Source organism: Meleagris gallopavo, chromosome 1 (assembly GCF_905368555.1).
Source record: "Meleagris gallopavo chromosome 1, MGAL_WU_HG_1.1, whole genome shotgun sequence".
In the NCBI taxonomy this organism is placed as follows: domain Eukaryota; kingdom Metazoa; phylum Chordata; class Aves; order Galliformes; family Phasianidae; genus Meleagris; species Meleagris gallopavo.
In genome coordinates this window covers 6,493,902-6,512,233 of record NC_139404.1, presented here as the reverse complement: position 1 = coordinate 6,512,233, position 18,332 = coordinate 6,493,902, and the positions used below count along the sequence as shown (strand labels likewise).

General features: G+C 40.3%; 1 protein-coding gene across 1 annotated transcript in view; it reads right to left on the bottom strand.

Moving 5' to 3' along the window:
• Nucleotides 1-4,426: 4,426 nt before the first annotated feature.
• The window catches only part of CDC123 (cell division cycle 123), a 37,990-nt gene continuing 24,084 nt past the window's right edge, over nucleotides 4,427-18,332 (bottom strand). The window contains exons 10-13 of the mRNA XM_003201858.4: nucleotides 17,541-17,569; nucleotides 10,424-10,552; nucleotides 8,589-8,726; nucleotides 4,427-7,800 (exon numbers count right to left, since the gene is read on the bottom strand). Coding sequence (XP_003201906.1) covers nucleotides 7,774-7,800; nucleotides 8,589-8,726; nucleotides 10,424-10,552; nucleotides 17,541-17,569 — 323 coding nt within the window. The 3' untranslated portion in view covers nucleotides 4,427-7,773. The remainder of the gene's footprint in view (nucleotides 7,801-8,588; nucleotides 8,727-10,423; nucleotides 10,553-17,540; nucleotides 17,570-18,332) is intronic.

The following is an 18,332-nucleotide window of genomic DNA, read 5'->3' as shown; positions in this document are numbered from 1 at the left end:
TATTGCTTTATGTACAAAACTACCTTGAGTGCTCAGTGTAGAGCAGCTGCCATCCTTCAGCAGTTCTCTGCTTTCTCCCTTGAGCTTGGACAGTGTAGAGCTGCATCCACATGGTGGGACTGCTTTCAGTGGGTCTCAGGTGTTCTCACCTTTATAGAGAAGGTCCTTCTCCCTAGAAGACAGGGAGAAGCAACCTTGGCAAACTGCTAAGCATGATCTGGGAAGTGAGAGAGAAGAGGTGGTTATCTAAGATTGCCAAGTTATTTATTTCATATTTGGAAATCCAGACTGCTTCCCTAATGGCTAACTCAGTAAATAAGTCTTACAAGCTCTGAGACTAAGGCAAGAGTCATCAATCACAGCTTACAGCCAGGCAGGCCTGATAGGTGAAAAAGCAGCAATTAGCACTCATTATTACTTGCCTTCAAGTCTTCTTTAGGAAAAAGATCACCAAAACCAAGTCAAAAGATCCCCAGATCAACCTAGATTCTTTGAGTCTAATATTCCTGACAAATCTCAGGTTCATTCAAAGGAGTTAAGTAAGCACATAACAAACACACAGAACACCATCACATTCTGTAATTAAAACCAATAGAAAATAATGCCTTTTTTTGGTTGTTTGTTTGTTACTATGGATATGCAAAGAACACCAAATCCTGCAAAGCAATAAGCAAACCCTTTGCAACAGAGGCCATCCAACACACTTCCTTCATTTTCTGTTTACTTTCAAACGTTGTCCCTTCCCCAGATGTAGGTGAGCACAAAAAGTACCAGGTGAGTTTTCTTCCTCTTACTGTAAGATTAGAGAGAAAATCTCTCACCAAGCCCACAGGGTGACTGTGCAGCTCAGTGATGCCAATCACATGGTCTGTAGGAGACACTAATTGCTGTTCCTTGACATGGGCTTTCTTTACTGCTTAACGTAGTTCATTGCCTTCTGGCAAGGGAGAAAACCCAAATCTATCCCCATTTGCTCTCCTCTTCACTCATGTGCTCTAAGAGGGGTGGAATGACTGTGTCCTCAAAGGATTTGGAGGTGGCTACACACAAACAAGAGAACACCAAAAGCTTCCACCTGGAATCAGTGATAGCAGATAGAATTGGGAAAGGACACATGGCACTCACAGGAGATGTGAAATTTGAGTTTCTCCCTGGATAAGACTGAAATTCTCACCAAGTCCTGAAGAAGTGCAGTGAGAAAGGGTCTCGGGGAAGATCAAGCCGTTCCTGCAGGGTCCCCAGGCTCCTCACACTGCCTACTTTAGGGCTCAGAGTAGGATGACTTTTATCTGAGATCTCTCCGTGCTCATCTTCGCTACACTTCAGCCAATTTCTTTTAGAAATGATGCTGAGCTCAGTGCCACTCTCCTATTAGAAGATTCCAATCTTGTCTTTTCTAATGAGCCGTGTTTTGATGTGATAATCATCTTCCCTCCCTCTGGCCGCTCTCCAAAAATCAATATATTTCTTGGAATACCATGCCTAAAATTGGTCACTGCAGTCCACCATCCCAACATCAAACAATATGATCTCATTTCTTGCATGCATCTCTCCTGCCAGCCCACAATGACACCTACCTTGTTCCTCCCCCCACAGCTTATTATTGCTGTAACTTATCCACTCCCACCGCACTGCTGCTCTGCCAGCAATTTCCCCATTTTGTATCTGAATGTCTGATGCCTCCTTCTAAGAACAGCACTTTGCATTCATCTTTATCAAATTTCTTCCCATTCATTTCAGGCAATTTTTTCCCCTGCACTTTACAGCTGTTTCAAACCCTGTTACAGCCTTCTGAAGTGCCTGCATGTATTCTCAAATCGGTGACAACCGTAATTTTTTATATGGGCTATATCAGAAAATGCAGGCCCTGCAATAAATTGCATAGTGGTCTCACTTCAAATACCCTCTCTGACCACATACCAGTAACTATTCTGAGTGTAGTTTTTCTACCACATTGTGATAATTTAATCCATTTCCTCCTTTTGCTCGTCAGAAGAAAGCGAGGCGAAGAAAACATTAAGTGTATCCGTTTTCTCTGAATCATTCATTATTTTTTCTCCATCCCCTCATCTTTTCACACTTAATCATGTGCTTCCCTTCCAATTTCTGTAGTTTCATTTTGATTGATCCTTAGAAGTCCTTGCTATGCTATTTTTCCTTCACATTAGGAGATTGCTGCCGGGCCATTAAAAAGCAGCTCTCTTCTGTTCCCTTATCCCATCCATCATCTTCCAAACAGACCAAGTGAAACTACCTTCTGAACTCCTTATTTTGTTTCTTGTTTCCCTCCTTTCTCAAGAGCATCAAATAACAACTGTGCACTTACTTGAAGATTTTTAACCACATCTAATAAGCCCGAATGTAATCCAAAATAGTTGAGTCTTGTACAGGACTTATACCTTCCCCATATCTTCTGAAATACAAACTCTGTTCTCTTGCAATAAATCCATTAACAGGGAAAACTTGGAAAGAATTATTTTCCCAACAGATACTGAAGTATAAATTACTTCCCATTTCCACCAGACTTCACTTGTCTACTAAATGTCTAAAGTCTCCATCTGACTACTTCATGGATGGCCAACATTTTGGCTTGCCCAGGCAGCAATAAGTGAAGAGGAATTGTCTTGGGCTGCATACATATATATAGGTCACTCTGAAACCAACACCTCCTATTTATTTCCATGGAAACTACAACAGATATAATGAGCGCAGTAACTCTGCTTGATAGAGAAAACTCTCAGCTACAAGACAATATTTTCCAACACAGCCAGCACCACTAGCTATGCATCTTCACCAGCAATGACAACAGGCTGCATACCATGCTCGTCAAAACCTGCAGCAGCAGAGGTGACCCACTGTTGTTGTCATCACTGCTGAAACACACCACTGCACTCACGTTCATTGTTAGGTCTCTGTAAACATTCAGCAAGCATCAATGAATGTCAATAGGCACCATTTCTTTTTTTGCATGAGGGAATTCAATGGCACACCTTTGCTTCTTCCGCACTTTCATGTCAGACACCATTTTCTCAGACTGCCCCTCTGCTGCCATCTGTCACATAGCAACAAGATGTAATGGAATGTTGGTGGGAAGGTTCAACCTCTACTGTCATGCCACCAACATCCACCTCTGATGTTCTGGGCCAACATAATAAAATAGCAGGCATTACTTTAAGAGCTGCCCTTGTAAAATATGTACTATAGAGAGAGCAACAAAAACTTAAAACTAGTGGGATATGTAGCCTTGTTTTAGTGGAACTAATGCATCAATTTGATTCAATGGCAGGGGTTGCAAATCTAAGTGAGTTCTCAAGGTGCTTATCAGAGATTTTCTTAACGAAATGTTACTCTTCCTGTACTTCATTCTTTACAACAGTTGTTCACAAAAGTACATACTGCGATAGCACAAATAAAGCGTGGCTGTGAAGCCAAAGTATGAAAATACACATAATTATTTGCCATACCTTGAGTTAGCACTGCAGCTGTACCCTGGTTTCAGCCCAGATAGTGCCCATCACACACTGATGTTTGGTTGTTGTGAGCAATGGGTGCAGACTTGGCCACTCAATAGGGAAGAGCCACCTCCAGGAGAAATGCCACATTGTGAGCCATGTCAAGCCTCACAAGGCCCATGAGCTGGATATCAGCTTCTGTTTTTCCTGTTGTGGAAACATCTGGTTTCCTCAGCCTTGGGAATACAGACATTTTTGCTCTACAGCATCGTGCCTCAGCATCAATCCTTCCCGAATGAACCACATGCCTCTGTGTTCCAGTTTGTCTTCCAAAAATTTCTGCCATGCCCACTAACCTGGATTTTGAGAAATACTGAGTTCCTCTCATATATTACCCATACTGCTCTAAAGACATTTTAGTCTTCATTCTCTCTCTGCCTCTTAAAGTCTCAGCTCCAATGAGTAATTTATTTACATCAGTGAAATGCAACAGTCTGGTAGGACCAAGTTCCATACCAGCACCAGAAGCAAAAGCTAGATCCTTCAGTTCAGGAGACAGGAACCCACACTCACAGATCCTGGTTGATGTAAGATAGAAAGCAAAATTTTAAGCCCTACTTTAGCATCTGGACACGAGCTCTGAAGATTACAAGTAACAGGTAATGACTGTTTTTTCTCTTGGCAGAAATGTTGTTCAGAAAGAACCTGATGTCTCTCCCGAATGTTTATTTGTAACTAGCATAAATTCTCTCCCATAGAGCAAGGTTCTGAGAAGTCAGCATTTTTGACCAACCAACCTTTCCCCACCATCTGCCAAAATACACTGTTGGAAAACGCCTCATCAGCTCTTCAGAGGACCTCAGGGTAGGCAAAACATTCTCAGTGCCCAGGGGACACATTGCTAGGATAGTTAACACACAGAAATAGAGCAAGTCTTCAAAAGAAAAACAAACAAAAAAAAAAGAAACACAGTATCTTAGCACAGTGCTAATCCCTTTATTATTATAAAAATCTATAATTACATATTGTTGCTTAAGGACTCTGTACCTTTGAGAAAGCTTCAAGTCTGCACGCAGTAAGAAGCTATGGCAAGAAATCATTTTAATTCCATAAAATTCTAGGATGGCCACAAATTTAAGCAGACTTCATCTTTACAGAAGTCATCAAGTTCAAAGACACTGTCAATTCAACATCCAGGCAAACTTTTGTTAAGACAGCTAGACTTAAGCCTCCAAATATCAGCATTATCAAGTATCTGACATGAATCAAATGTCCTATTGTCTCTCCCTATATTATACTTCAGTGACTCACCTTTTCTTAAACAGAGATATTTTAACACAATATAATTTCCTCAAGTGACAGATTCACTATCCAAACACAAACTAAGCAGCATAACTCTGACCTTTGGGGTTAAAATTATTTGCTAGCTGCCAAGCCGATTTGTGCAACTACATTCACTGACAGATACCCTCTGCTCCTCTCCAACTATTCAACACTTCAGAATTGGGACAGTTTGTAAGAGCTAAACTAACTGAAGCCCACACAAAAGTATCAGGAAGTGCTTTTAGGCAGCTTTGCACCACAATATTACCCACCTCCACACTACCAATGATCTGCTTTTGAACCCTTTCAACTGGCAATAGTCTCATGAAAGCCTTTAACTGTGACTGTTTGTCTGCAGCACTTAAACAAGCACCTGAACTGTGTCTCACTGGTACCTTTTCTCTGACCAGCACTGCACCCTGGACATCAACTAAGTGCAAGTGCTTAAGAATAAGATGCATGAAATTTCTAGCTAGGAACCTCAAATGAAATTAGGAGGCTTAACAAGCCATACAGCATGACTGGATTCCAACAAGTGCTATTCATTTATTGAAACCCAGAGCTGAGGAAAATTATCCTATTTTTAGGTTCCTTTTCAGACATAATAGAACACCACTGAGAAAATTAAGTCAGAACATCTCCTTTTAGGCGGAAACACGACAGAAAGAGAGAAGTTTTTAAATTAAGAACAGTATTATCCATGATGCTGCTTATTCTAATCTTAACTTTTACTCAAAATGTTATGTTGGTAGTCAGAAAGATGAAGACAGCATTGGAAGAGTCAACTGAACAGAACAGAACTATACTGAACTAAGCCACTACGTGCTAATAAGTATTACTTACAGGGCCATTGGAATCCTGACTCCCACTATTCATCTGAGAGATTAAATACCATAGCCATTGGCTGTGAAATACTTGTCTCTGATACTTCTTGCTGAGCTGCAATCCTCCTGCTCTGCTTCCTTATTTGGCTCTTCATTAAGCCCAAAGGAAGTTTAAGTTCCTACAACTCAAAATAAAGATAGTTATCAGTGTTTGGTAGCTTGGTTGAGCAATCTGTTAATTCAGACTGGTCATCTCTTAGCATCACAGGGGAGAAAACAAACTTTGCTCAGGCTGGAAACAAGCAAAGCTGTTTAGGGACACACATCCTAGACCGGTGTTCAGTTCCACTGGGATTTGTTCTAGAAGTGCTGAACTATAAATGCAGAGCACAAGAAAAACATCATGCCAGCATGTCTAAGAGTTCCGCATCATGATCAGTTCACTTGAGGATGCCATTTTCAAGAGAAATAACAAACTCAAGATGTAAAAGATTGTTAAAAGGCTATTGCTGCAGTTTACTCAGCTAAAAGGATGTTTCAGAGTACACAGGGTCCCATCAAACAAGTCCTGACACCATACTTGTTCCACTAAATATCCAGCACTGAAAGCTGTGATGATGATAAAAAAAAAGATTCAGAAAGCCATCTTACTGCTTTAAACCAAAATTCAATATCTTTTAGGACAACAAGCTGTAGTTATGAAGAGTAACTGCAGGGTGATATCTTGTTTAGAGATAATCAGTTAGATCATCACAATCTTTAAGTTATGGCCAGGAAGGAGTAACTTCAGAAGAGAAAGTAAAGCTTTTTTGATGTTTAAATTCTGAAGTTCCTACTTGATTTAGAAACATTTATACACCTTTCTGATAAGGGTAAGAAAAACCTCCTCAAAAATCCTGTAGTACAACAGAATTCAGTAGAGCCCAGCCCTAAGTTAGTGTCCATCTAATTTGTGAACAAAAAGCTATGGATAAGGAGATTCCACTGCTTCAGAATGAAAGAGTAGGGCAGATTACAGGGGCTGTAAATCTGTGATGTTTAATAAATTATATTTGGTAGAACTGGACTCTTACTCCACATAATCTTTAATCAAAGTTCACTCAAAACTGAAGCTAAATAGTGACAGTAAGAAATCATTTAACATCTAAACTCAGATTTAACATCTAAGAACAGATGGTAACTGAGCGCCACATCCACTTGCCCGCAAAAGCAAGGCAAGAAACATGAATAACTTTACATACACGCAGAGTATCACATAACTGGTCCAACATAGGAATCAGATTCCAGTGGCTGAGCATCTCCAAATTTTCTTTTGCATCAAGTAAAATAGGACAAACTGAACAAATTACTGACACCATGCAAACACCTATATCCAGAAGGCAGCTGCTTCTTAGTCTGAAAATGACCCCCTGTGACAGGAAAAGAAAAAAAAAAAATCAGTACCAAGAGCTTCCATTTCCCCAATTTAGTCAATTTTCCTTCTATACAAAGAACATGAAGTAGTAGCAAGAAAGAATTTAAGAGCAAAAATAGTAATCATTTTCTTAAGTAATCCAAAAGAAATGAGATTGAGTCCACATAAAATTACAGGTTCATGTTACGTTTAACTCTTTATATTAAAGCCGAAGCTGTTGCCTAGTATATAATCATGTTAAAAATAAGTTTCAAGGAAGCATTAGTAGTTACATTTGTTCTATGAAATGAAGGAAGCAATAGCCTTCACAATGAAGGAAAAATTTTTTTCCTCGCAACTATTCTATATTTTAAGCAAGACAGTGTCTAAATTCAGAGAATTCTTGATGTTTTAACTGCAGACGAATTAAATGCTGTCCTATTTATGACCAAAGAGTCCAATGGCATATTTCAATAGCATCCATTTTTACATTATGTGATATGAAGGCAGTCAGCTGCGCTCAGATTGTTGCTTGCATCACTGTACCATGGCCTTTAAGCTGGAATCCAAGGAGATCTCACCCTGATCCTCCATGTTTCCACGAAGAAGCTTTCTACATTGTTATATAAACCAATAGACATATAAAGATGAACAGCTTTTAAGTTCGTTTGTTGACTATAAAAGACAGTTTTTCTTTAGCTTAATAGTTGCCCTAAACATAGCTTTTTCTGCATTCCTTGATTGAATTGTTCCACAATTCACTGCGACGCTTCTTGATATCTCAGTCATCGTCTTGCTGATTTCTTTTCTGTCAAAAGAAAATTCACCATGTTAGGATACAGTTCCCTTCCTATAGCAGGGGGGTTGGAACCAGGTGACCTTAAAGGTCCCTTCCAACCTAAACCATTCTATGATTCCATTCTATAATACAGTTGTGTGAAGTGAGAGCACTAATAAATCACAAGAACATCAAAGATAAAATGGATATTAGATAACAACCTCGTTTCTAAGCTATTTTTGAATGGTATAAGAGAATGTTTCCAGCAATGGCAGCCCTCTCCCTTATCCCAAACTACTGGATTTTATTTAGACCAAAGAACGAGATTTGCACCCCCAATTAACTAACTGGTAGAAGTCAGTAATCAGGATGAAGGCAATCTGCCTTCTCTCCCCACACTTAAAAGAGTCACACTTCCATGTCACTGTTATTGAAGGAAGAAAGGAATCTCATTTTTCCTAATATATTTATCTTGTAACTTCTAAAGTTCTGAGATGCATCAACTTCAGCTATTAAAAATATATATTTCCATTTAGACTACATTTATATTTACATTTCAATAAGAAAAGAAACCCACAAGGTTCTTGAGTGTGAACCTACACTCATTGCTTCCCCTAAAGATAAAATTAATTAAATGAAGCGAGATCAAAAAGAGAGCTTCATCAATGAAAGAAAATACATGCATACATACATACTTAACCAACCCATACATTTCATATGTATACACGTAACCTATGCTCATTACAAAAGCAGTTTCAGGCACTTAGATGTTACCACTTTACAGGGATAGTAAGTAAAAATTTTCTGGTAACTCTTACCAGTTTAAGAAAGTCAATTAATTTGTGAACATCCTCTCCTGTAGACAGGTCCACAAAATCTTTTGGCAGTCGGTAACTCAGGTATGGGCTGGGCTGGACAGTAACTTGACTGTTTGTACAACGAAAAACTGGATAGTCCTTTGGAAAAGAATGATGGATAATACAAAAACAATGTCTGAGTAAAACTACGAAAATCATTTGAACTCCTCCATTATAGTATCTGAGTCACCTTGCAGAAGAGCTTATTTAGCCTTCAGTCGACTCACCTTGCACTTTTTAACAATTTTATATTTTGTCATTAAAAACCATGCAATTAAAAGCAAGAGTTAAAATGTTACTAACAGTCAAATACATTCATTTCCTCACTTCAAAGTTAAAAAAATGATACACTGTAGAAATGTGTTTAATATGTATATTTATAATGGTGCCATAGCAATGGAGCTATCAGGAAATCCACGTGACTGTGTGTAAAAGAAAAAGTTTACAGTAATACCTCTAAGCCCCTCTTCATAGGTTCTTTCTTTAAACCCATGTTTGTATTATCAAAACTATGATCTAAGCTTTCTGACCGATTTATTCACTGAAGGTAAAAATACCTCTATATAACATTCAAAAGTATCTCTAAATTCCCAATTCTAGCAACAGGTTTAACTTACATAATACATTGAAGTGAAATTTATATTATTTAAGATACTCTAGAACTGACAAGCAATACAATTGCCGATTGCATGGCAGTGGGTAACTTCGTTTTAAAGGAAGTTCAGTAACTTTACAACGGATTTTACTACCAGATGCAAGCTTCAGCATGAAGAAAAGTCATTCTACTCTTAACTCAGGCTTACACCAGAAAAATTATGTAAAGCACCTGGCACCCAGAAAAATAAATCCACAAAACAAAATTCAGGTGCTCCATGGAAAGCTGGAACTGGAAATGTGCTTTAACAAGGGAGACATAGCTTCTAGCAGAAGAGATCGCTGAATTTACACTCACCACGAGACTAAGAGAAAATAGTAGTTTATTTCCCTTTCAATGTTATGAAAATGGTGATGGAACCAAAGCGAAGCTCAAATAACCTCAATAATGTCACTTCAGTTACAGAGGGAAGCCCACAGTATCTGACTAATCATCTCTCAGACAAATAGCAAGTACTTCATAAGATCACACTAGCTTTCTCTTTTCTATCCAGCCACTCAAGAACCCATTTAGATGTGAGGACTCATCTCAATCACACAACAAGGAAGAAGCTGGAGAACAAATAAAAGACTTCCTTTCTCCAAATTAATGGGAAGTTATTTGTTTTCACACAGAAAACGCAGCTTGGAACAGAGATAAAAAAGCATTGCTCTGCAAGTCCAGGGAGTCCAACCAAAGGACAAAGTGTCCCAGAGAGTGTTCAATATGAGGAGGATACAGAAGTTAAGCTGCTTCTTGCTTCCTATCAAGTATAAATAAACAAAACAGAACTTCAAGCAAATAAACAGAAAAGCAACAGATTTTAAAAGAAATTGAAAAGACCGGAAGAAATTTAAAATACATTAGAACTGAGTAAAAGTAATTTTCAGGGCATCTTCCTCACAACGAGATCAAAACTGCAATATGGGCTTGTATGGTTGGAACTGTAGGCATTTAACACTAGCAGGTGCTGCTTACTGAGATAAACTACTGTCAGAAAGATAGATTGATTCTACTCACAAAGAGTTTACATTTCAAGAGCTGAGGACTTTCATTTACTACAGTGGGATTTGCACCATAATTCAGTTATGAAAAAAGAAGCAGCAGAGGCCCTAATGCCTTCTGGATTTGCTAGCCAGCTTCCCTAGCAGCAGAGCTGTACCTGTTCTGTTGCTTCCCCTTCGCTCTGGTCGCCTTTCAGATTTCTCCCAGAGGTCAGCTCATCCCACGTAAACAGCAGTGAGTCTGTTACTTCTCCAAACGGATTAAAATCTATTAACCAAATCTTACCCTGCAATGTAACAACAGAAGAATTAAAACAAGTCACATAGTTTTAAATAAAGCCAGAACACGCATGCACTTATACTACTGTAAGATTCCTGGTCTTTGGAGTCAAAAATAGATGCCAAAACCGAAAGCATCTGTTCTTACATGCTGAAAATATTGTAACATACTTGATATTAGGCAAACAGTTTTAAAACACAGCCAGCTCTGACTTAATATTTTTATTATTACTGTTATTATTTTAGACAGAAGATCAGACAGAGCTCAAGTAAACTGAATTCAGCTCTTCAGAAGGTGCAGTTCTACGCCAGGGTGAAACCACAGAAATCCTCCAGACAGCATGAACAAGGAAGAAAAAAAAAAAAAAAAAAGAAATATAAAGAAATAAAACCCAGTTGCTTTCCATCAAAAATCACTTCAGCACTCCTATACATTCACCAGCCTAGAAGGATTGCTGTTCTTGTTCACAGACTGTAAAAATACAGAGAAAGGTCTGCAATTTGCTGGTGGAGATCATGAAAGCTGAAAGATGCTGCATAGATATAGATTTAAAAAACCACAAGGGCATTTTTAATATAACCCTTAGTAGTCCAGGCTAATTTCTCCTGCCATATCTCTAACATATTCATATGTCAAACAGTCCTGGTAGTGTGCACAAGAGCATGCCTATTCTACAACTGAAGAACATAAGCAGAGAGAATTGACCTGACTTATTAAAGGTAACAGAAGTCTGCCAAGGAGCAAGAAAGGACCTGTGTTCCTTGAGCCATCTCAAGATAGCCCTGTGCTGAAGCTGCACCTCTTCTTACCCAAGGAAGTGTCATCTAATAAAACAAAAACTTCATAACGAAATATGAATACAGGCGGTACTGAGAACTAGCAAAACACCTGCCACGTAGAGAAGAAATCAGATCTACCAAACAAGAGACAAAGGTTTCTGAAACATCAGTGGGATTGAAGGGATTTACTTTGTTTATTAAAAACCAACTGGAAATCACACCTGAGAACTGTGCAGTTACTAAAAAATGTTACTTTCCTTTGCTCCCTCTCCTTCCTGAATGATCTTCTGTCTTTAAAAGATCCTATCCTGATGCAAACTTCAATGTATCTTTAACTATTATACCACAGCCATCTGTTTTCTAAGATGTAGATTCATTCCTTTGAAGCCTTCAGTCGTAGAGTAACATGGAGACTTCCACCCACACCACCAAGCCACGCTCACAGGCATTTAAGGCTGTAGAGTAAGAAACGAATATAAACCCATACAACAGCAGAAAACTGCTAGAGGCTAAAAACAGCCTGTCACCATCTATACTGAGTTAGTAATGCAGGTTGGGGAAGTCCCACCACAGATGAAACCAGCGATATTTCTTGTAAATGGGACCTGTGCCAACACAGCAACCTGGCTGCGTACAGACCTATACTGGTCTCCCTCTCAGGGTAGATCAGTTGAGTACAGCTGTCCCAAAGCAAGTTTTAAGAAGCCAGCGAACTATAAGAGCAATGCTAAAACCAGACAGCTACAAAAGAAGCTGGGAACTGCAAGGACACAGACCTGAACTGTTTCTTACTTGTTTTGGAAGAGTGAAACAGCACAGACCTGCATGGCTAAATTGCAAAACCTCTGAACCAAAATTTACAACACCACTACCACAGACAGCAAAAGGGGGCAAGCTCTGCTATCATTTTCCATCTCTGTTCCTCCCAGAAACACAGTCATAAATTCTTATTATAAGCAATGTTTTACTTTTGTTAATGGGGACATCTCACTGGCTCCAAGGCATCAGGAAGAGGAATCTGAAATTCAGATTCATTCTATCACTCTAGAAAAACAAGCTAATGAACCAATTTAATCACAGACAGAAGCAATAGCTGGCAAAGTTCGTTCTGCAGTTCAGAGAATCTTTCCCTACATCAGAAATATTTATGCTCAATAAAGGATTTCCCCCTGCCAGGCTTTCTTAGAGACTCTTTCTCACCCGAAATACATGAAACTTCTTTTTTTTTTCTATAAATAGGAATTCAAGATTGTTTCCTTAGGGAAAAGATGTACCTGGAAAAAAAAAAAACACAACTGGAAAATGTTTTTGACTACTGAAAGCAACATCTGGCTGCTCAGGTGCTCACAGAAACATTTCTTCCTTTCTCTCTGCAGACAGTGGTACTCCAACTGCAACACCTCAAGACCATCTTAAATCTACACCGAGCTCCATTAGTTGCAAATGGATGAAAAGTGGCAAACAATGTCCTTTCTCAGGTTTCATTAAGTGAATGTACATAGCTCTGGGTGAGTAACTAAACTGTATTTTCTCTAGGTTAAATACCCATTCAAGTCTTACTTTGAATTTTATGATTTAAATGCTGTTTGAGGTGATACACGCTGCGTATCTAAAGAGCGATGGTAAAGCTATTTATCTGCAGTCTTCTAGCATTAGTAATCTTTATCATATGAGAAAACAGAAATGCACAAGCCAGAGAAGCAAGGCTGTTCTTATCTGGAGAGGAAAAAAAAAATCATGATATTACATAACTTTTTTTTTTTTCCCCTCATCCTAAAACAGGAACCGATAGATTTCCCAACTTACCATATCATGACAGCTTCATGTTTTGTTTTTCTAAAGCATTAAGCAGTATGCTGCTGAAAGGAAATGTTTGTGACAAAGACTGTTTAAAGGAAGTTAAAAGATAAAATGCAAACAAAACTGTTACATTTCCCTAGCTCCAGCTGCACCTGTAAGCACAGTGAGAATGCTCACAAGGCAGATAGATGCTAGTGCTGGTTTGCATGTTAACAAGAAGAGAGTTGTGAATTTGCAGTGGCCTGGAGCTTTGCACTGATTTTCCATAACACAGTGACTCGTCTTGAACATGGTTACAAGGTGTAGAACTTGTAAGAGGTATTACCTGGAGCTACAGCGGAGCTGAAACTGAGGCTTGTGAGCTGTTGTGCAAAAAAAAAAAAGCCGATCCAAATGGAAATAGGCTACTGGTCCTCCAACATGACCTCTCTAGGGCTAGGTATCCAGATCATCCAGCTTTGAAAACTGTGTAACAGCATTTCTACCTTAAAAAAAGGTCTGCCTGCCAAACCAGGTGCTAGCTCAGAAGAGCTCAGCGAAGAGAGAGTAAAAGGAAAGGTCAGCCACAGAAAAGTTTGCCCTCAAGCCAAGGCACTGTCATTCCAACTCAATAAGCCGGACCTGCGGCAGACCACTCTGCAGCCTCTCAAGCAACTACAGAAAGTGTGGAGTGGTTTGAGTGGTTTGCTCTCTTCCACAGCCACAGTAAGGAAACAAGCTTCTCCAAGCTGAATATTTTAGAGTTGAAAGAATTTAAAATAAGCAGACATTGGACATTTCTCTCATTCTGTAGGTGAGGTTGCCATGCAACCAGCCCGAGGAAGAGCATGGGCTCTGGAAATTAATCAGACTCAGCAACACTCAATACTCTTTCACTGCCTATATCTCACATACAAAGGGAGCAATGAATAATACAATTGCAAACCACAGAAGTATGTGTGAAAGGAGGAGGATTTGACACACAAAGGATTATCTGGCAGTTTACAAGACACGAGGGTAGAAGGTGCTGAGAGTTATCTACAAACAGATATATTCTATCCTGACAGATGAACACTGTTTATTTGAGATCAGAGAGGCTGAAGCCTCTTACTTAAATAAACTGTCTTCACACTTCAGTTGTGAGGCAGAGTACCCAAAAGCAGGACTTGGTTAGATGCTGAAGCTCTGCTCCTTGTTTCCTCTGACAGCATCCTCAAGTCCGACGATTTGAATGCAGGCAGGTAAGTTTCACATGCCATTCAGCATGGCTGCTTTTAGCCTGTAGCCTGATTCTAGGTACTTATAGTGAAAGCTGGGCTCAGTAACAATACAGTAATTTTCCACATCACACATTTCTTTTGTTTCTGTTTCACAAACTATGGCATGATTTATTATTACAAAATTACAAAATACTTCAGCAGAAGTCAAAGTTTTTATACAAACTAACTACAAATATTCCTAACTTAACTCACGGACTGAATGTCATTCCTAAAATCAGCTTTTGGATTTTTCAGTTGAGGACTCTTTTAAGACAATACGTATGTGCTGTTATGTCATGTGAGCTATGTTTTGTTTCTACAGGTTGACACTAGGAGAAGTGAAGGTGGCTAGCATTTCAAGTTAGGATGGGACACCTCTCTCCATTCTGTCACTATCTGGATGTTCAGTGTTTCGACTTGCTGAGCACTCAGAAGCACAGCTGGAACAATTTGAACAGAAAAAAAATAGCTTCCATCTGCTTTAGATTGGGAATACAACAACCATATACTCTTTTGATGATCATTCCTTTGGATCCTAGAGTAAGAGTTATTTTTCAACTGCTGAAGAACACTCTGAAGAAATTATTAACTTTGATGAGTTCAGATGCTACAGGGATGATTTTTTGAAGAAAAACTGCTAAGAATCTACTGAATTTCTTTTAGTGAGCAAAACATCACCCTCCTCATTTTTTGAAATAGCCTACTAATTCCAGCTGAACATTCAGCTACATTTCTGTCAAAAGAATCTATAGTAGGCACTATGTAGAGTGAGCAGTGCTTCACTTAAGCTATTTATCATAGAATCCTTAGAGCTGGAAGGAAGCTTTAAATGCCATTTAGTCCAACTCTCCTGCAATGAACAGGAACACCTACAGCTAGATCAGGTTGCCCAGGGTCTTACCCATCCTCACCTCGAAAGTCTCCAGGGACAGGGCATTCACCACATCTCTGGGCAACCTGTTCCAGTGCCTCACCACCCTCACTGGGGAAGATTTTTTCCTTGTATCCAACCTAAATCTATCCTCTTTAAGCTTGAAGCCATTTTCCCTTGTTCTATCACCACAGACCCTGCTAAAAAGTTTGCCCCCTTCTTTCCTCTTTGGATACTGAAAGACCACACTCAGGTCACCTCACAGCCTTCTCATCTCCAGATTAAACAGCCCCAGTTCTCTCAGCCTGTCCTCATAGGAGAGGTGTTCCATCTCTTGGATCACCTTTGTAGCTCTCCCTCATGCAAGATCTTGCATTTGAATTTGTTGAACCTCACAAGGTTCTCCTGGGCCCACTGCTCAAGCTTGTCTAGGGGTCCCTCTGAATGGCATCCCATCTGGTAATATTGTACAATATTAAGTATCCATCTTAAAAAAGACATCTAAATTGCCTTCAATAGAATGCAATTCAGATAATCACAGAATGCCTTGAGTTAGAAGGGATCCTAAAGTTCCAAGCCCCACTGCAGACAGGGTTGCCATCAACCAGCTCAGGATGCTCAGGGCTCCATCCAACCTGACCTCAAACACCGGAGGGGCACCCCTCAGTTTCTCTGGGCAGTAGTGCCAGTGCCTCACCACCCTTCAATTAAAGAATGTCTTCCTACCACCTGACTTCTAGTTTAAAGACATTCTTCCCTGTTCTATCATTAGCAGACTGTTTATAAAGTCAGCCTCCCTTCTGTTTTTAATAGTTTGATGGATTAGGAATTAGCTGTCTGGATGCAGCCTAAGGGTTGTGATCAATGGTTCTGTGTCAGAGTGGAGGCTGATCACAAGCAGTGTCCCTCAGGGGTCAGTCTTTGAACCAGTGCTCTTCAATATCTTCATCAATGTTGCAGATGATGGCATCGAGTGCACCCTCAGCAAGCTGAGTGGTGCAGTCCATACACTGGAAGGGAAGCCATCCAAAGGGACCTGGACAGGCTGGAGAAGTGGGCTCATGAAAACTCAATGAGGTTCAATAAGGCCAAGTACAGGGTGCTGCACAAACTGGGGAAAGATCTCCTGGAGAGCAGCCCCGCGGAGAAGGATTTGGGGGGTCCGGTAGATGAGAAGCTGGACATGAGCCAGCAGTGTGCACTTGCAGCCCGGAAGACCAACTGTGTTCTGGGCTGCATTAAAAAAAAGGGGTGACCAGCAGGGAGAGGGAGGTGATTGTCCCCCTCTACTCAGCTCTTGTGAGGCCCCATCTGCAGTACTGCATCCAGGCCTGGGGCCCCCAGCACAGGAAGGATGGGGAGCTCTTGGAGCAGGTCCAGAGGAGGGCACTAAGATGATCAGAGGGCTGGAGCACCTCTCCTGTGATGAAAGGTTGAGGGAACTGGGCTTGTTTAGCTTGGAGAAGGCTCCAGGGAGACCTCATTGTGGCCTTCCAGTACTTGAAGGGAGCATATAAACAGGAGGGGGAATGGCTGTTTATGAGGGTGGACAGTGATAGGACAAGGGGGAATGGTCTTAAACGGAGACATGGGAGGTTTAGGTTAGATATTAGGAGGAAGTTTTTCCACACAGAGGGTGGTGACACACTGGAACAGGTTGCCCAAGGAGGTTGTGGAAGCCCCATCCCTGGAGGGGATGCTCCCTGGAGGCATTCAAGACCAGGCTGGATGTGGCTCTGGGCAGCCTGCTCTGCTGGTTGGTGACCCTGCACATAGCAGGGGGTCGAAATGAGATATTGTGGTCCTTTTCAACCCAGGCCATTCTATGATTCTACAATCCCTCCCAGTTACTGGCAGGCTACAAAAAAGTCTCTCCAGAGCTTCCCATTCTCCAGGCTGTACAAGCCCATCTCTGAGCTTTTCTTTGTAGGAGAGGTGCTCCAGCCCTCTGATCATCTTCATGGCCTTCTTCTGGACACAAATTCAGACACAGCTACAGCTGAAGCTAAAGTTACGAGCTTGAAGACAGACTACTTGTCTGGAAGAAAATATTTACTAAATAATTACATCACTAGCAAGGACATACAACCTTAACTCTATCACTTTCCTCCCATTGACAGAATCAAACACTGAAAAGGAATTCAGGAACAGAATGATAAAACCAGGTAGCTCTTTTTTTTTTTTTTTGCCAGGATCACTTCTAGGAAGAAGCAGCTATTATTTGATTCCTCTCTCTAGGGTTTCAGGTACAGCTTCCATAGAACAAAATTAATTGCTAAAGAAATAAACAATCTGTTGTTCACTTACCCTGCTGTCTCGGTACACATCAAAAACAACTGAAAAAGAGAGAAAAAAAAGTTAACCTTGAAAGATACAATTTCCCAGAAGATGTCTAAAACTCCCCTGGAGAAGAGAGAAAGCTGCAGGGAGACCTCATTACGGCCTTTCAATATTTAAAGGGAGATTATAAACAGGAGGAAAATCAACTTTTTACACAGACAGATAATGAGTAGACAAGGGGAAATGGTTTTAAATGAAAGGAGGGGAGATTCAGATTAGATGTCAGAGAGAATTTTTTCTCTGAGGGGGATGTTGAGGTGCTGCCACAGGCTGCCCAGAGAGGTTGTGGTTCCCCTATCCCTGGAGGTGATCAAAGACAGGCTGGATGGGGCCCTGGGCAGCCCAATCTTGTACTTGACCTATCAGCTGGCAACCCTACCTATGACAGGGAGGTCGGAACTTGATGATCTATGAGGTCCCTTCCAACTCAAGCCATTCTATGATTCTAAATAGATATTGGTGTACGCTACATAATTGGCAAAGTCAATACATCTAAAGAACTGCAAGCTAGAATTAGGTTAATTTCCAAGAGCAAGTTGAAAATTTTCAAGAACTATTGTTAATACACTGACAGAGTGTCTGCTGGGCTTTTTCATTTAGTTCTGGCTTGTTTTGTTCGTTTTTCCTCCCAATGGAGATAATCGGATAAACTCTTAGCATAGAGAAAAGCTTCTCGCCTACATTACTGCTGTTTGTTTTACAGCAGAACTGAGACATTTCATGGAAGGATAGGCCTCCACTGTGCTAGACATCACATTT